Below are 19,552 nucleotides of genomic sequence, written 5' to 3'. Positions count from 1 at the left end.
CATAGGATCTTAGACTTTCAAAGATGAAGAGAATTTAGAGATCAGTTGGCCTAATTCCTCATTTTATAGATGTAGATAACTCAGATCCAGAAAGACTAGAGTTCATTGTTAAAGTCACACAGCTGGTTCATGTTTGAGTTTTGTCACAGCTTTTTCGATTACCTCACATAACTTTATCAGCTTGGTAGATCTGCTCTTCTTTTGGCCTATATTTCCTTTGTTTCTGAAGGAAGCTCTTTCTGGCTTTGAGATTCTATGTTTCATAATTTTATAGCTTTTGAGGCTACAATACCCTTTATTTTTGTTTTAACATTAGTGAAAAAAATAGTAGAATATGGAATTAAAAGAAGAAATGTTAAGGCTGTGTTTCGCACCTGTTCTAGATTTTTGTAGTTTATCCATCCACTTGAGGGAATATATTAATATTTCCCAAAGAAAACTATGCTGAAATTAGCAAAAACAGTGTTTTAAACTGTCTCAATTAGTTGTTTATAATCTGCATTTATCTCCTTCTTAGTAGGAGATATTTATCACCCAGTTCTTCGGTAGCTTAAAAATATGAAGCTGATGTCTTTACATACATTACTTAGACATAATGGGAATTTGTTAGCGTTTGTGATTTAATTTCTCCATTTTCTCATTGCTTCCCTTTTCTCATTCTTTTGTTTTACCCAGAACTAATAACTTTTCTTTCTCTTTCTCCCTGTTTACCTGATTATTTTTCTTTTCCTTGACTAGTTGTATTGGCTAGAAACTTGAGTATAATTTTGAGTGGAAGTGATGAGAAGAGACATTCCTGTTTTGTTCTCATCTTGTGGAGAAAGCATTCACTTTTAAGGATTATGTTAGCTGTCAGCTCTTCATAAATGTTGCTAAAAGTTTTTGTTCGTTTGTTTACCTTAAGAATAGATGTTGAATTTTGTCAAATACTTTTTCTCTGTCTATTGAGATTGATTATATGTTTTTGCTTTCTTTGTTAATATGGTGAACTACCTTGATTTATTTTGATGTGTTAAACCAACTTTTTTTACTTATGATGGATTATATCTTTTACATGTTAATGAGTTGGATCAGATAAAATTTTGTTTACGGTTTTTGCTTTTGTGTTTCTGAGGGTTAATATCTGTAGCTTTCTTTTCTTGTGATGTCTGTCTTTGAGTTGGGTATTAGAGTAATGCTGGCTGGATAAAATGAATTGGGCAGTATTTCTTTCTCTCCAGTATTTTAGTAGAGTTTCTGTAGAGTTGGTATCATTTATCCTTTAATGTTTTATAGATTTTACCAGTGACGCCATCTGGGCATACGGTTCTATTTTGGGGGGAAAGTTTTTAAGTACAGTTTCAATTGAATAGATATAGGGTTATTCAGGTTATCTTTTTTTTTTTCTTGAATGAGCTTTGGTAATTTGTATCTTTCAAAGAATTTGTTTAGTTCCTTGTAAGTTGTTGAATTAATTAGTATCATAGTATTCCATTATCATTCTTTTAATGTCTGTATAATTTGTAGTGATGCTGCCTCTTTCATTCTTGATATTGGCAATTTGTATCTTCTCTCTTTTTCCCTCTTCAGTCTGACAGATACTTACCTATTTTATTGATATTATCAAAGAGCCAGTTTTTCATTTTATTGATTTTTAAATTGTTGATTTCATCTTTGATCTTTATGATTTGTTTTCTGTTGCTCACTGTGGGTTTAATTGTCTCTTCTTTCTTCTGGTTTCATAAGGTGGAAGCTGAGGTTATTGCTTTGAGATATTCCTTCTTTCCTAATACAGGCCTCATGTGCTGTTAATTTCCCCTAAGTACTGCTTTAGTAGCATCTCTCAAATTCTAATATGTCGTGTTTTCATTTTCTAATGTTACTTTTCTTTTTTAACTTATGAATAACTTAGAAGTATGTTATTTATTTTTAAAATATTTGGGGTGGAAGTTTCTAGCGATCTTTCTGTTCATGATTTTTAATTTTATTCTGTTGTGTTCCCAGATATACTTCATATGCTTTGAGTCCTTTGAAATGTACTGATACTTATTTTATGGCCCAGACAGTGGTTTATTTTGACAAATGTTCTGTTCGTTCTTGAAAAGAGTGTATATTCTGTTATTTTTTGACAGTGGTTTTAAATGTTCAGTAGGTTAAATTGTTTAATAGAGTTGTTCAACTCTACTAAATCCTTGTTTATTTTCCACAGTTTTTTTCTACCAATTATTAAAAGATGGGTATTCAAATATGTCACTTTCAGTTTTATCAACTTTGACTATATATTTTAAAGTTCTGTTTTTAGTTGCATAAACAGTTGGGATCATTACATCCTATTAAAATAATTAGCCCCTTTATAATTGTTAAATGACTTTATTCTTGGAAATATTCTTGGCTCTGAAATATTCTGTTTTATCTGATCTTACTGTAACCATTCCAACTTTCTATTGGGTAGTAGTAGCATTGTTTATGTTTTCTCTTCTTGCCCAAGTGAGACTAAGCATAAATCCCAGTTTTATTATTTACTAGTTCTGTGACCTAGTATAAGAAGCTTAGTCTCTCTGCCTCAGCTTCTTCACCTGTAGGTAGACAGAATAAGAGGACATATCTTACAAGGCTATTGTGAGGACAAAATGAGTTAATATTTGTGCAACACTTAGACATGTACCTGGCACACACACTGAGTGCTTTTAAAGTGCTTTGCAGTAATATCTATAGTATTGCTTCTTACCTAACAGGGATGTAGTGTCCCATGAAAGAACCTTTCACATATGTTTTCTTATTCAATTAAATGATCATATTTTATATTGGGTTAGTGTGTTCCTTGTTGCATACCTAAACTGATTCTGTCATTATGAATATATATGTAAACTATATAAGGTAATTCTAATCTTTAATCTTTGCTGCTAAGTCACTTCAGTCGTGTCCGACTCCGTGCGACCCCAGAGACGGCAGCCCACCAGTCTCCCCCGTCCCTGGGATTATCCAGGCAAGAACACTGGAGTGGGTTGCCATTTCCTTCTCCAATGCATGAAAGTGAAAAGTGAAAGTGAAGTCGCTCAGTCGTGGCTGACCCTTAGTGACCCCATGGACTGCAGCCCACCAGGCTCCTTCGTCCATGGAATTTTCCAGGCAAGAGTAGTGGATTGGGGTGCCATTGCCTTAATCTTTGAATTGACCATTTAGTCTTTTTTCTTTAAACACAGACTAAGTGTAAAACTGAAGTAAATATTCAAATGATTCAATTGAAGGTTCATTTGTAGTCATTTAAAAATATCCAAATTTTCCATTTGTTTAAAATTAAACTACTACTCCACAGCTGGTTTTTATTTTTCACATGAGATTTTAATGTCTTAAGGACCTTTATAATATTTCATATTTATACATTACCTTTGTTTTTCAAGCAACTCAATTCTAGTTTGATTAAAATCACTTTGGACAAATACAGTGAAACTTTAAATTGTGTTACTAAAATCTGATTAGAAGAGATTACTAGTCCTTTTGTTTTGAACTTCTTTTCCTTGGAGGCTTGCCAGTTCAAAGAGAAGAGGTATTTTGATTAATGGTCATTATTCTTACTTTTCTTTTTTCCTTAACAATTTCCTTGGGAGATTTTATTCATTTTCATAGCTTCATATTCTGTTATATGCTGATGATTTACAGATGTGATTTCACTAGCCGGATCGTTCTTTTGAGCTACAAGTCTATCTATGTAGCTTCCTGCTGAAAATCTATGCTTAGATGAATTGATAGTCACCTCATATTCACCTTATCTATATTGAATTCATTATTTCCCACCAAATCTGCTGCTCACGTGTTTTTTTCTTTCAAAGAATTGTCTTCTTATTCTTCTGGTTGCTCAAACCAAGCTCTGGGAGTGCTTCTCTCTTTCTTCCTCTTCCTCAAGCAGGTCTTAAGGGGCCATACTTCTCCATATCTCCTAAATCAGTTTACTTCTCTTGCTACTACTATGGTTCATACCACTATCACATATGTTTCTTACCTGAAGTATTGCAACAGCTTCCTAACTGTTCTTTCCGCTTCTAGACTTTTCTTCTTCCAGTCTGTCTGCACATTTTAGCAAAGTAAACACTTTATAAAATAGTAACAATGTTGTGCCTTATTTACAAATTATATAATAGATTTTGTGTTGACTTTTTATCCTTATTGGAAGATAGTAGAGATACAATGGTAGAGTAATATTTCATATGTGTATTATAGGTAAATTTTCCATGTATATGTTATAGCTAAAATTGAACCTGTATTATCTGTTAAGAGGGATTGAGTACGTGCCAGTTTGCTTCAGTCATGTCCAACTCTTTGTGACCCTGTGGACTGTAGCCCCCCAGGCTCCTCTGTCCATGGAATTCTCCAGGCAAGAATACTGGAGGGGGTTGCCATGCCCTCCTCCAGGGGGTCTTCCTGACCCAGAGACTGAACTTGCGTCTCTTATGTCTCTTGCATTGGCAGGTGGGTTCTTTACTACTAGTGCCACCTGGGAAGCCCTAAGAGGAATTAACTATTAGCAAATTCATTAGAGTTCATGTTTTTTTTCTTTTTTAAAACAATTTCTGCAATGCGAGTTATTTTATGAAAGTATTATGCTTCTAAGCTTTGCCAGATTATTAATATAGTTAACCGTGAAGACTTTAGTTCATACATGTCAGTTATAATTTAGTCATTCCCAGCTGTGCTGTTCTTAGTCGCCCGGGCATGTCTGACTCTTTGTGACCCCATGGGCTGTAGCCTGCTGCAGGCTTCTCTGTCCATGAGGATTCTCCAGGTAAGAATACTGGAGTGGGTTGCCATGCCCTCCTTCAGGGGTCTTCCCAACCCAGGGGTTATTCCCAGCTAACTTGTATCCAAATATGCCAGGCACGTTTGTGCTTTTGTGCTTTTTACATATTCCATGTTCTTTGCATTAAAATGTTCTCCCTCACTGGTCTTGCCAGCATTCTCTTTATTACTTTAGAGGCCTACTTATATCTCAGAAGCTTTCAAAATTTTTTTCCAAGTTCTGTTATCTCATCAGTCATTTCTGTTTCCATAGTGTCTTATTCTTCGCTTGCTTTCAGGCATCTTTCTGTTCTGCAGTGATTTGTTCAGTTCCCTCTCAATACATTCAGTTCTTTGATGGCAAGAACTGTCTTACTCACTTTTTATGTTTCATAAATCTAGTATAGTACCTGTTACATATATGTGAGTGCTCCATAAATGATTTTTGTTAAACTAAATGCTCACCAGTAGTTTTCCTTGACTGCGTACAATTGCTTTTCTTTTTTACAATAGCTTTTATATGACCTGTATGTAGTTTTAACATTTGTAACAAATGAATCAGTCAAGATAATATAGCAGATCCAGCTTATCCCTTCTACACAATATCCTGTGTTTTAATCAGCTAGAATATCAGATACAGAACTGTGTGTCAGGCACTCTATATGGAGAGCTTTTCATATTGTTTAATTCTCAGGAAACTGTATAAAGTAAATATTAATTTCCTATTTTGCAGATAAGGAAGTAAAGGTCTAGACAGCTTAAGAAAATCGCATGAGGTATACAACTAGAAATGTTTCAGAGAAACAATGATGCCTAAAAAGACATGATTTTAATTTTTAATTTAAATTTATAACTTATTATAATGTATCAGGTAATTATTATTACATTTATGAAGCATTATTATCATTATTTATGTTTAATTAAAGATAAATGTAACAATTTTAAACTTTACCCTATTTAAATATGTTTTCTTGACCAAATCATGTATCTTTTTATTTATTTAATATTCATTTCTATTATGGTTTATTACAGGATATTGGATATAGTCCCATGTGCTTATACAGTAGGACCTGGTTGTTTATCCATTCTGTATAAGTTTTCATCTGCTAATCCCAAACTCCCAATCCATCCCTCCTTCATCTCCCCTACCCCTTGGAAACCACAAATCTGTTCTCTATGTCTGTGAGTCTGTTTTTTGTATTGTAGATAAGTTTGTTGTATCATATTTTAGATTCTACATATAAGTGATATCATATGGTATTTGTCTCTTTCTGGCTTACTTTACTTAGTATGCTAATCTCTAGGTCCATGCATGTTGCTACGAATGGCATGATTGCTTTTTTTTATGACTGAGGGGTATTTCATTGTATATATGTACCACATCTTTAAAAATTTTTATTTTATTGGAGTTTAGCTTATTTATAATGTGGTATTAGTTTCAGTGTACAGCTAAGGGGTTCAGTTATACATATAGTCATTCGTTTTTATATTCTTTCCTTAAAACTCAGGTATCTTATGTATTATATTTTCTACATTTATAATGTTAGGAAGCTATGACCCCAAATTACCAATTGTGATCAATAATATTTTATCTTTAATGACTATTTCTACTTATTTTTTCTTTTAAGTTATAAAGTTTAGAAGGCTTAAGTTGATGGGACAAATACCTTTTAGAAGTAATATGAATAATTCATGTAGAATTATATTTTGTCAGTTTTTGATAGTATATGATGAAATTAAACAGTGATACTGTGTTTTATTATATTTCTACATAAAAGCTTTTTTCCTTAACTTTTTTTTAGTTTTTTTCTCTGAGTTAATTGAGTGTTCAATTAAGATTTTATTTGTGGAAAGAACATTCTCCTTTTTCTGATGTTTGGATATTTACTTGCTTTTGTAGAAATTGTTCTCTTTATATGTCTTAACATATACCAGTATATAGCATGCTCTTGCTTGAAATGTATGGAAAAGTTTTTCCTCTTATAATGTTTATATTTTGGTCAAAATGTAGTTTAAAATTTTCCAGAATTTTAATTTCATTGTCTTAAAAAGTTTATTTGTTTTAAGAATGGAATTAATTATTTATTTTTTGTTTTGTCTTTTCTGTCCTTTCTAACTTGCTTTCGTGGATATTCACACCAGGAGGACAAAGTGGTTAGAGTCTTTTTTCTGTCTAATATTATTTTTTTCTGGTTATTAATGCTAATTTAATTTTATAGTTATATTTAATTTATTTACTCAAGTGTTTTGTTACAGTTGTAGTGCATGATAATTGCTAAACAGTAAGATATATTTTAAGCATGCTATCTGAATTTACTGAAAGACATTTAGTTTATTATATTATAGATGACAGTTTGATTATTTTGCTTGATTCTTAAAGAAACTTGCCTTTTTAGAATATAGTATTTTTTAAAGGAAATGTGTTTTTATAACATTTCTCATTGTGATAAGAATTCCTTTAATCTTATTATGTCCCCTAAACTGATCATTGTACTGGTCAGAATTTTTAAAATAAGTTTCCAAGTTAGTATAAAGATTCAATTTTTGTAACAATGAGTCACAATAACATTGAAGATGGGTTTTCTGAAGTATATAGTCATAGTTAAGTATTTAATATATTTTAATTTTTCTTAAAATATGTTTTAGAGATTGGTAAAATGGTTATTTTTTACCCTCATGTTGAATATTATATATAAGTATAATTTATAAATTCTTAGAAATGTAAAATTTGATAATACATTATAATAGTCTGCTGATGTCTGTCTTTTAGAAGTCTGATTTGAATTTGTATCTGCTCTGGAGCCTAGTGACTTCCTGCAAACACAGATAAAATCTTTCTGTTCTGATTCTTTATGATGAATCAAACTAAAACTTGAAGTCTTTTCAAGTTTTCCAAATTCAAATTGGCATAAAACGCAAAGAGGATTTCCCTAGCTGAGGTCTCCTAAATAGTGCCTCTTTCTTGTCATTTGGAGCCTCTTCATTCTCTTCAGTCTTCAGTTACTAGGCTGCAGATGATGTAGACATTGGCAAATCCTGATGTGAGTTTAGATATGAACCCTCTGAGCAAAAGAAAAGATACTGTGATTACCCCGATGGTATATAGTCTTTAACCCAGAGCAGGTCCTCTAAACAACTTGCCAGCTTTCTACCAGTCAACTGTATTATTTGACTCTCACATAGTACAATTCAAAGCCTTTTAGAGTCTCTGCTGCAACTTTTGTGTCTAGAGTTAACACAGGGTACATAATGGTGTGATTATTGTCTGTAGTTTCACAATGAATTCTGACACCTTTCCCAGTAATGAGACATATAGTAGTAGTTCAGCTATAGAAATTATTTTCATGTACTGACACAATTTCATAATGTAACAGTCAATATTTTAAGCCATGGATTGACTAACAGATAAAACAACACTAATTTTATGTGAATTTGGAGCATTGCGGTTAAAATTTGACAAGTCTTTCTGTGATATTCTTTATGCACCGGTGTTCAATAGAACTTTCACCAGTGATGAAAATATTTTATGTCTCTACTGTAATACTGTAGGTGCTAGTCACATGCAGCCACTGAACGGTTGATTTGTGGCCAGTGGGACTGAGGAATTGAATTTTCAATTTTATTTAATTTTAATCAAATTTGATTAGTTGTATGTGGCTAGTGGCTAAGTCAGATAGCAAGCACTGTATGGCTATTAAACCTCTAAGGCAATTCCCTGCACTAATAGTAGCAGTATGATGTGTGTAGTCAGTGGAGATGTAACTGGACAGAACACAGAAGGGTAAGTGTCATTGCCAACCTCATATATAGTCAAGAAGGATAATGGACAAGGAACATCCTCCCAAAGGGTAAAACCAGGGCATATGATGATAATAAGTGTAATAGTCAATGGAGAACCTAGATACCAGGTAGAAGAACGAAGGAAATTAAGGTGTTGTTTTTGTAGGGATTACTGTGTGCTATGGACAATCAGCCATGGGTATATTTCTCATTCTTCCTGTTTTTGAATGAGAGTTTTTGTTGCAGTTATATCATTTTGTATTGGATGTGTTGAGAACAGATAACTTGGCTTTCATTGTATACAATGACTTACAATATCAGTTGTTTATAATAATCTACACTTGACTGTGTACAAAGATTTGTTCGGCTTCACAGATCCTATGTTCAGAGCTAGGTTTTATAACTAAGTGAGAGTTGGGAATTCTCTCCTTTGGGTGGGGGATATGTTACATGTAAAATATATGCATGGAAATTGTGAGTAGTTGAAAGCAGACTGTTCTAGACCCTGTTCAATCACTATCCGAACAGACATTTTAAAAAATGTCTTCTAATTTCATGGCTGCAATCACCATCCTCAGAAAAATAAAGTCAGCCACTGTTTCCCCATCTATTTCCCATGAAGTGATGGAACCAGAAGCCATGATCTTCATTTTCTGAATGTTGAGCTTTAAGCCAGCTTTTTCACTCTCCTCTTTCACTTTCATCAAGAGGCTTTTTAGTTCCTCTTCACTTTCTGCCATAAGGTTGGTGTCATCTGCATATCTGAGGTTATTGATATTTCTCCCAGCAGTCTTGATTCCAGCTTGTGCTTCTTCCAGTCCAGCGTTTCTCATGATGTACTCTGCATAGAAGTTAAATAAGCAGGGTGACAATATACAGCCTTGACGTACTCCTTTTCCTGTTTGGAGCCAGTCTGTTGTTCCATGTCCAGTTCTAACTGTTGCTTCCTGACCTGCATGCAGATTTCTCAAGAGGCAGGTCAGGTGGTCTGGTATTCCCATCTCTTTCAGAATTTTCCACAGTTTATTGTGATCCACATAGTCAAAGGCTTTGGCATAGTCAATAAAGCAGAAATAGATGGTTTTCTGGAACTCTTGCTTTTTCCATGATCCAGTGGATGTTGGCAATTTGATCTCTGGCTCCTCTGCCTTTTCTAAAACCAGCTTGAACATCTGGAAGTTCATGGTTCACATATTGCTGGGGTTATTTTAAAACATGTTGCTTTATTTTTAAGTATTTGAGTAATTTTTAGATACCTAATTGAGTTCTAATTTAGTGCCACTGTAGTGAGAGAACATCTCTGTGAATTTTTGACCCTTTAGGATTTACTGAGACATGTGTGTCTTTTTTGATGAATGTTCCATATTTACTGGAGAAGCATGTGATTTCAGAGGACCTCAATCTATGGATATCTTTTACAGCCATTGTTGGTGGTGTATCTCTCAAGCAGTTAATTTGTTTTTCTTCCAATTTGTAAAATTGGATTTTTTTGGGTAAAATTTCTGTCCTGGCATCAGTTTTTGTGATAATTTCTTGGTTTGTGGGTTCCTGGATCATGCTGCAGATTACAAACCTATGTGAGGTGCAGGCAATTTTTTTGAATTCTTAGGGGAGACTTTTTTTGTTTGTCCATTGTATAAGCAGAGACTTCATACTTCCTTGTGTTTTCCCTTGTCAGTAGATGAAATATTTGTAGTTTACTTTTTCACTGAAGATACAATTTTCAGTATCTTGGATTGTACATCATCATAAATTCAATTCTTTGGCCTATATATGCCCAGGTTTTTATTCATTTTTTAAAAATACTTGTGTTTTTCATGGATAGGCCTTAACATTTTAAACTACAGAATGTCAGTTTTAAGCATACCACTCTGGTTTGTAAACCCATTGTCTGTTTTGGCATATTGGCTTTTCCTTTGTGAGCCTACCTTTGTGTGCTAAGTTGCTTCACTTGTGTCTGACTCTTTGAGACTCTGTGAACTGTAGCCCGCCAGGCTCCTCTGTCCATGGAATTCTCTAGGCAAGAGTACTGCAGTGGATTTCCACGTCCTCCTCCGGGGGATCTTCCTGACTCAGGGACTGAACCTGGGTCTTTCATGTCTCCTGCATTGGCAGGTGTTTTTTTTACCACTAGTACCGCCTGAGCAGCCCAAGCTTACCTGTTGACCCTTTGTAACTCTTTGCAATCCCATGGACCGTAGCTTACCAGGTTCCTCCATCCATGGAATTTTCCAGGCAAGAGTACTGGAGTGGGTTGTCATTTCCTTCTCCAGGAGAACTTCCCAACCAGGGGATCAAACCTGGGTCTCCCACGTGGCAGGCAGTTGCTTTACCCACTGAGCCACCAGGGAAGCCCAAGCTTACCTTTCCAGTTAAAATAATTTGTGTTTTTGTTGTGTATTATTTTCAGATTTTTTTCTGAATCATTTTCATATTTTTATGTCCATTGTGCTTATTTTAAGTATGAATTTTGACTTGAGTTCCTTGTGGTGATTAGAATATTTTTAGTGTCTTAATATCTATTTTGTTGTAGTCAAGATGGAGTTCTGTAAACAATGGATAATATAGTTTTTTTGTTTTTTTTTACATCAAAGACTTGTTACTCATAAAACTGCATTTAAAAGAAGAGAACGTGTTTCTAGATTCCATATATATCATGTGTAAAATAGATAGCTGCTGAGAGGTTGCTATAGAACTCAGGGAGCCCAGTCTGGTGTTCTGTGATAAACTAGAGGGGTAAGATATGAGGAGGGGAGGGAGGCTCTGAGGGAGGCAATATATGTGTAATTATGGCTGACTCATGTTGCTGTATGGCAGAAACCAACACAACATTGAAAAGCAGTTTTCCTCCTATTAAAAAAATAAATTAAAAAAATAAAAGAGGAGACAGGCGAGAACCAAATAGCTTATTGCATTTTGTCACTGGCGTTAAAAGATCTGGCCAGAACAGATCTAGCTTTCAAATTATCCTTGTTGTGAGTTGATTCATTGAGAAAAGCGATATATTCAAGTTCTTTAGCAATGCACAGAAACACAAAAGTCTATTCTGGTATTGAAGAGAATGTGGCTTTGGTTTCTTTTAGCCTTTACCTTTCATTAATTGGGGCTTCCCTGGTGGCTCAGCTGGTAATGTATCCACCTGCAATGCAGATCTGGGTTCGATCCCTGGGTTGGCAAGATCCCCTGGAGAAGGTAGTGGCTACCCACTCCAGTATTCTGACCTGGAGAATTCCATAGACTGTATAGTCTATGGGATCGTGAAGAATTGCACAAGACTGAGTGACTTTCACTTTCACTTTTCACTTTTGGATTCATTTTGAGTTAGGATGAGCAGTTATGGATTGACTGGAATAAGTTTGAGGAACCTATTTTTCTTTAGTGTTGCTCAAGGTTTGGCTCAGTTTTAGTTCTTGATTCATTTTGATTTGAGAATTGGTTTTTATATGGAAACAACATTTTGGTATACTTTTGGGAGAGCTTAGCAGATTCTTTGAAGCATAATACAATGGCCTAAAATTGAGTTTTATCTCTAAAAATGACTTCTCTTCTATGAAGGTTTTTTTCCTTTTCTTTGTGTTATACTTTGTGATATTTAACTAGAACAGAATCTTATAAGCCTTTGTGAACAGGAGTGTATAATGAATTACCAGGTTTGTTTTCCTTAGATTACTCCTCCATTTTACCTCTAGGATTAGCTGCATGTAAACCAAATTCTAATGATAAGAGAGTGGACTATGGGACACTCCAGTGGTTTTAAATATCATCTGTACTCTAATATCTTAGTCTAGCCTGGCTGCTATGACAAAATATTGTAGATTAGGCTGCTTATAAGCAACAGGAGTTTGTTTCTCACAGTTCTGGAGGCTGGAAAGTCCACGATCAAGGTGCTAGCAGGTTCTGTGTCTGGTGAGGGCCCTCTTTCTGGTTGTTAGATACTGTCTTTTCTCTGTATACCATGTGATGGGAGAAATGACCAATCCTTCTGGGACCTCTTTTAAGGGCACAAATCCCATTCCCGAGGGCTCTGCTGTTAAGACTTGGTCACCTTCCAAAGGCCTCATGTCTTAATGCCATCACCTTGGGGGTGATGATTTCAACTCACAAATTCTGAGAAAACACAGATATTCAGTCCATAGCGATTAATGTTTTCTGAATGTATATAGTCTAGTCCTGACCTGGACTCTTGAGTCATATATCCAACTCTACTTGACAGCTGTCTCTCTCTGCTTCCTTTCTCCAACCCAGTCTCCATATATTGCTGCTGCTGCTACTGCTAAGTCACTTCAGTCGTGTCCGAGTCTGTGTGACCCCATAGATGGCAGCCCACCAGGCTCTGCCGTCCCTGGGATTCTCCAGGCAAGAACACTGGAGTGGGTTGCCATTTCCTTCTCCAGTGCGTGAAAGTGAAAAGTGAAAAGGAAGTCGCTCAGTCTTGTCTGACTCTTTGCGACCCCATGGACTGCAGCCCACCAGGCTCCTCTGTCCATGGGATTTGCCAGGCAAGAGTACTGGAGTGGGGTGCCATCGCCTTCTCCGATATAAGTGCTAGGGCGATCTTTTTCAAAAAAATGCGACCAGATTATGTCATTCTTCTGCTTAACTCCCTTAAGTGCTTTCTCACAGTTTCTTTCTGGGGCACACAGGGAAGGTAATTCATGATCTGGCTTCTGACTGTCTCTTTAATATATCTTATCGTACTGTTTCTTCCCTCATTGCTTTTCATCCCAGGCATTTCTGTCCCTGAAATCACAAAGCTTTTTCCCACCTGTAGACGTTTACATATGCTGTTTCTTCTACCTGGAATGCATTTCAGCAGCTTTTCACATGAAAGGCTCACCTTATCTTTGGTATCAGTTCACTGTTGTCACTTCAGAGAGGCCTTCTCTGACCTACCCTTTGGAGGGTTTTACTCCCATTCAAGACCACTTTCTATCATATCACTAATCAATTCTCCAAAGTAGAGGTGTATAGTTACCTTGTTTATATGTTTGTTCAGTTGTTTATTGTTTTTCACCCCCAGTAGACTGTAAGCCCCATAAGAAAAGAACTTTTCTGACTTCTTTATCACTTTTTCTCTAGTAAGCAGAATAGGATTGTGGCACATAAGTAGGAGGTATTCAATACCTTTGTGACTCTATGAATAATCAAGTGATTGAATGAAATAGATATTTTCTGATACCACTAAATTTTCTCTTCCCTCAACCCAAAATGAGCAGATGAAATAATAAAAAAGACATAAAGTGAGATAATTATTCTATTATTTTAAAGAAATGTCAGCATCATAAAGCCAGTTGGAGTGGACAGATTTTTAAATTTCAATTACTTCGATTTAAGCTGCAGTATTATTTCCCATTTTAAAAAGTGGATCAGGCATATCGAGTGAGCACAGAGGAGACTGCTGGCTGCATCAGGCCCAGTGGCGACTCTTCTGTTAACGTCAGTTTTTCAATTTTTGGTTCAGTCATTTGCTATTAAGAGAAGTGAGACAATAAAAGTGAACAGTTCAATTAGATGTTGTGACTATGAGCTCTTCATTGTGTTTATCTCACTCCTCAGCATCGTTCCAAGGGATCTTTAAAGTCTGTGTCTTGGGGACTGGTAGTCTCCTGCAACGAGACACAGTGCTTTCCTTTCCTTGAGCCTGCTCATAGGTTAGGTCTCTAAGTTCCGTTGTCATGTGTCTTAGGGTCTGTTCAGTTTTTAAAGGCTGCTCTTTTTATATTGCATGGAGGCACTGGATTACAATAGTCATCGATGAGAAAGGTTTGTTCTGATCTGGAGCCATCTAGCCCACCAGAGTGTAATCAACCTGGGAGCTGACCAAATTGGATCTCTAAGAATAGCTCTGCGTTCACTCTAGGCAGCCACAGAGTAACTGAACTGGGCTTTGAGTGAATAGGTAGTGATTCCTCAGGGACTTGTGTCTGGGCATGTGCATTGGGTTATTTTTAGTTATTTACCGTAAAAGAATTTGCTGAGTTGTTTGTGTGTGAGCCTTTTAAAAATGCCAGCACATTTTGCTTCTTGGAGTTGAGGGTATGCTTCTTTAATTGAAGATGGCACCAAGTGAGGCTAGTGTTAATCTAATAGTGTAGAATTAGAATTTATTGTGATGTTGGAAAGGCAGGGAAATGGCCAGCTAAAAGTTAGATAATTTCACTAGGAATGCACCGAAAGTAACTCATACAAGAGCCAGTCCTATGAAAACCTAAGGACTATTGATTTGATTAAATATACTTAGTTTGAAGAGAGCACAGGGTCAAGAGAAAGCTAGTAATTGCTACTGGGATTTATCTGCAATGGTGAATAAGACCTTTCATAAATAGGATTTTTTTCCCGATTCTGTCCCTCTCTTTTACAAAACATTTTTTTTTTAACTGTGGTAAAACACACAAACAAAATTTACCGTCTTAACCATTTCAAAATGTACAGTTTAGTGGTAATAAATACACTCATAATGTTGTACAATCATAGACATCATTTAACTCTTTTTACTTTTTAAAACAGTAATTCTGTATGTATTGAACAATAACTGCTCTCACCCTACAACCCTTGGAAATCACAATTCTGCTTTCTGTCTCTGATTCTGAGCGCTCCAAGTACGTCATGTAAGTGGAATCTTGTGGTATTTGTCTTTTTGTGATTGGCTTATTTCATTTAGCATAATGTCATCAAAGTTCACTGTGTTATTGCATATGTCAGAATTTTTTTCCTTTTTAGGGCTATATAATATTCCCTTGTATACACCACATTTTGCTTATCCACTCATTTGTTAATGGACCCTTGAGTTGTATCACATTTTAGCTATTGTGAGTAAAGCTTCTATGAACCTGGGTGCACAATTATCTCCTCAGGCCTTGCTTTCCATTCTTAGGGGCATAGCCCCAGAAGTGGAATTGCTGATCATCTGATAATTCTATCTTTAATTTTTGTAGGAACTGGCATACTATTTTTCATATGGTCTGTACCATTTTATATCTCAACCAACAGTGCCCAAGTGTTCCAATTTCTCTGCATTCGAATCAACTGTTGCCATTTTCTGTTTCTAATGGGTTTGAGTGGTAGCATACAAGAGTTTTGATTTGCATTTGAAGCGACTTAGCAGCAGCAGCAGCAATGATTAATGAGGTTGAGCATGTTTTTCTGTGCTTGTTGGACATTTGTATATCTTTGGAGAAATGTCTATTCAAGTCCTTTCTCTACTTTGAATTGGTTTTTTGTTGTTGTTGAGTTTCAGGAGACCTCTGTAGATTCTGTATATTAATCACTTATCAGATAAATGATTTGCAAATGTTTTCTCCAGTTATGGGATTCCCTTTTTACTCTGTTTTTTGATGGACAAAATCTTAAATTTTAATGAAGTCCTATTTTTTTTTTCTTTCATAGCTTGTTTTTTGATGTCATATCCAAAAATCATTGTCAGATCCAATGTTGTGCAGGTTTGCCCTGTGTTGTAGTCTAAGAAGTTTACAAGTTTAGATCTTATATTCAGGTTTTTGGTTGATTTTATTTAATTTTTGCGTGTCGTATTAACTAAGGGTCCAACATCATTCTTTTGCATATGGATGTCCAATTTTCTTAGCACTGTTTGTTGAAAAGAATCTACTATTCTTGTGGCAGGGTCTTGGCACTCTTGTCAAAAACCATTAGACTATATATGTAAGAGTTTATTTCTGGGCTCTCTATTCTATTCATTGGTCTTTGTCTGTCCTTATTGCCAGTATCGCACTATTAGACTAATGTGCTTTGTCGTAATGTTTCTAATCAGAAAGTATGAGTCCTCCAGTTTAGTTCTTTTTCAAGATTGTTCTGGCTATTCAGGGACCCTTAAGATTCTATAAGAATTTTAATAAGGGCTCTTGGGTTTCTGCAAAAACTGTTATCAGGATTTTGTTAGAAATTGCATGACTCTGTAGGCCTCTTTGGGGAGCACTGGGATATTTGTCTGTATTTTTCTTATCTTTGTCTGACTTTGGCATCATGGTGCATGAGTGCTCAGTTGCTTCAGTCATGTCTGACTCTTGGTGATCCTACGGACTGTAGCTCGCCAGGCTCCTCTGTCCATGGGAGTCTCCAGGCAAGAATACTGGAGTGGGTTGCCATGCCTTCCTCCGAGCAACTTTCCAACCCAAGGATCAAACCTGGGTTTCCTGTGTCTTCTGCATCACAGGTGGATTCTTTACCACTGAGGCACCAGGGAAGCCCTGTATTGTGGTATTGGTGGCCTTAAAGAATGAGTCAGGATATGTTCTTTCTTCCTCAGGGAAGTTTGACATCTTAATAATATTAAGTCTTCTAATCCATAAACATGGGATGTGTTCCATTTATTTATGTCTTATTTAATTTCTGTCAACAATATTCTGTAGTTTTCATTGTGTAAGACATTCACACCATTGGTTACTTCTTAATAATAAAAATATTTTTGGATAAAATCATTATATTGGGATTATTTTTGTAATTTTTTTCAACCATTCATTGTTAATGCATGGGAATAGAACTGATTTTTGTGTGTTGACTTTGTATCCTGCTACTTTGCTAAAATCATTTATTAGTTCTAAGAGTTTTTTTTGTGTGTGTGTGTGTGTGAAATCTTTAGCATTTTCCACATAAAAGATCACATCACCTATGAACAGAGATAGTATTACTTTTTCCTTTCCAATTTGATTGCCTTTTATTTCTCTTTCTTGCTTAATTGCTCTGGATAGAACTTTCAGTACTATGTTGAATAGAAGTGATGAGAGTGAACGTTATTGCCTTGTTCCTGATCTTAGGAGAAAAGCTTTCAGTCTTTCACCATTGAATATAATGTTCACTGTGATTTTTTCACATATGAGTTTTATTATGTTGAGGTAATTTCTTTCAATTCCTTGTTCACTTTTTTTTTTTTTTAATCATGACAGGATCTCATCATTTTGTCAAATGATTTTTTCTGCATCAGTTTGGATAATCATATGTTTTTTTCCCCTCATTCTGTTAATGTGTGTATTGCATTGATTGTTTTTCACATGTTGAATCATTCTTATATTCCAGGAATGAACTCTGCTTAATTATAGTGTACAATACTTTTAAAATGCTGTGGAACTCAGTTTGCTAGAATAATATTTGCAGAGGATTTTTTTCATCAATGTTCGTAAGAAAGTATTTGATGGAGTTCAGTATTGAAGCCATCTGCTCCAGGCCTTTTATTTGTTGTGATATTTTTGATTACTGATTCAATCTCCTTACTCATTATAGGTCTATTAAGATTGTCTGTTTTTTCTCGATCCTTCATTTTGTTAGATATATTTTTAGGGATTTGACTGTTTTATCTGTGTTGTCCAATTTGTTGGCATACAATTGTTCATATTACTCTCTCAATCATTTTTATTTCTGTAGATTCAGTAGTAATGTCCCTACTTTCATTTTTGATTTTAATAATTTGAGACCTCTCTCTTTTTAAAGAGATACTCTTTAATGTATCTATTTTACACATTATTTTCTCTGTCTAGTGTCCCCTTCTCTGTTTAAGAAATTCACCTAGTTTCTTCCAAATCCAGCCTAGATGTTTCTTCATTCATTGGGAAAGATCCAGATGCTGGGAAAGATTGAGGGCAAGAGGAGAAGGGGGTGATAGAGGATGAGATCATTGGATGGCCTCACTGACTCACTGGGCATAAGTTTGAGCAAACTCAGGGAGATAGTGAAGGACAGGGAAGCCTGGTGTGCTGCAGTTCAGGGGTCACAAAAAGTTGGACACAACTTAGTGACTGAACAACAACAATAGGGTTTTTTAAAAGTTCTTGTTCAGTATCTTCTGAATGTTATTATTACTGTCCTTATCAGATTTTACTATAATTTATTCATTTATCTATATCTCTTGCTTGTTGGTTTCCTGAGGGCAAAGATTACATTTTGTTAATTTCTTATCATAAGCATTTAATATAATTACTAAGAGGAAATCTTACACAGTTGATAGTCAGATTATTTTACAATTAGCAGGCCTTTTGACATGAATGAGTCAGAATATATAACTGACTAATCAAAATAGATAGTGATTTTATTCCATATTTTCATCAACTGGCTGTGAATTCATCCTGGGTGCTTAGTCAGTGCCCACAGAGTGAATGAATGATGAATGGATGAAACCTTTTTTCCTTTTCCTCCCCTTTTATGTAGTCATTCTGTATGATGGTTGTTCTTCCTGTATTATTAAATGACATTGTTAATCTTCCCTAATACTGTTTTAAAATTAATAGAAGAAGGAAGCTAAGAGAAATAATTTTCTTTACTTCTATGGAAAACATTATAATCTCTTAATTTCTTATTTTTCTTTGTATGTATTTATTTTTCTTAAATTATTGTGCTCTATAGTAGCTGTGAACACGACTTGGCAACTAAATACCATTAGGATCATAGCAGCTGTGAGGGAAAGAGTTTTAATGTTTCCATCCTTATTTTAACTCAAACATGATTAAGGTCTTCTTACACAATTAAGAAACAGAATAAATAAATAATTGCCTCATCAAGCCTAATGGATAGCCAACTGTGTGGGTGAAAGAATGGCCTCGCTTGGCCTGAGACTTTTCTAAGAACTGGGAGATGTCAGGAGTGAAAGGTAATTTTAGAAAGCTAAGTTATTTTCTGATTTATACATAAACCTGTTACTTTATCTCTGCATTAAATATTACTACCAAAACTCATTTTATATGGATTCAGTTTGATTTTTTATATATTTTTATGGTAACAAATTCTTCCTTTATAGAGGCAATTTAGAGTTATTAATAAAGATGAACATTCATTTAAGTGTATTCTGTATTATATTAAAAATGGTGTTAATACCAAGTCTGTTTTTTCAAACTGCACACCATGTGTACATCTTAAAAGATAAAGAAAGAATATGGTCTTGAAAAACTGTCTCTAAAGATAATTATATGTATTGAATCATTTTCCAGTGGTTTTCATTAAAAATGAAAGACGTATGTCCATTCTTAGAGTTCCTAAATATTATAGCTATTGTAATCTATACTAGCACAGCCATTAT

At 35.0% G+C, this 19,552-nt stretch overlaps 1 protein-coding gene across 22 annotated transcripts in view; it reads left to right on the top strand.

The window, feature by feature from the left end:
- Positions 1-19,552, top strand: part of RIMS2 (regulating synaptic membrane exocytosis 2) — a 592,618-nt gene that overhangs the window by 131,928 nt on the left and 441,138 nt on the right. For 10 of the 22 annotated variants that reach the window (XM_068983620.1, XM_068983631.1, XM_068983615.1 and 7 more), the window contains one exon: positions 6,895-6,906. The exons of the other annotated variants lie outside the window; for them this stretch is intronic. In XM_068983620.1, coding sequence (XP_068839721.1) covers positions 6,895-6,906 — 12 coding nt within the window. The remainder of the gene's footprint in view (positions 1-6,894; positions 6,907-19,552) is intronic. 22 annotated transcript variants of the gene reach the window in all.

Source organism: Capricornis sumatraensis, chromosome 11, assembly GCF_032405125.1.
Source record: "Capricornis sumatraensis isolate serow.1 chromosome 11, serow.2, whole genome shotgun sequence".
Classification (NCBI taxonomy): Eukaryota; Metazoa; Chordata; class Mammalia; order Artiodactyla; family Bovidae; genus Capricornis; species Capricornis sumatraensis.
The sequence above is the reverse complement of the archived record's forward strand: the minus strand, read 5'-3'. Positions and strand labels throughout refer to the sequence as shown.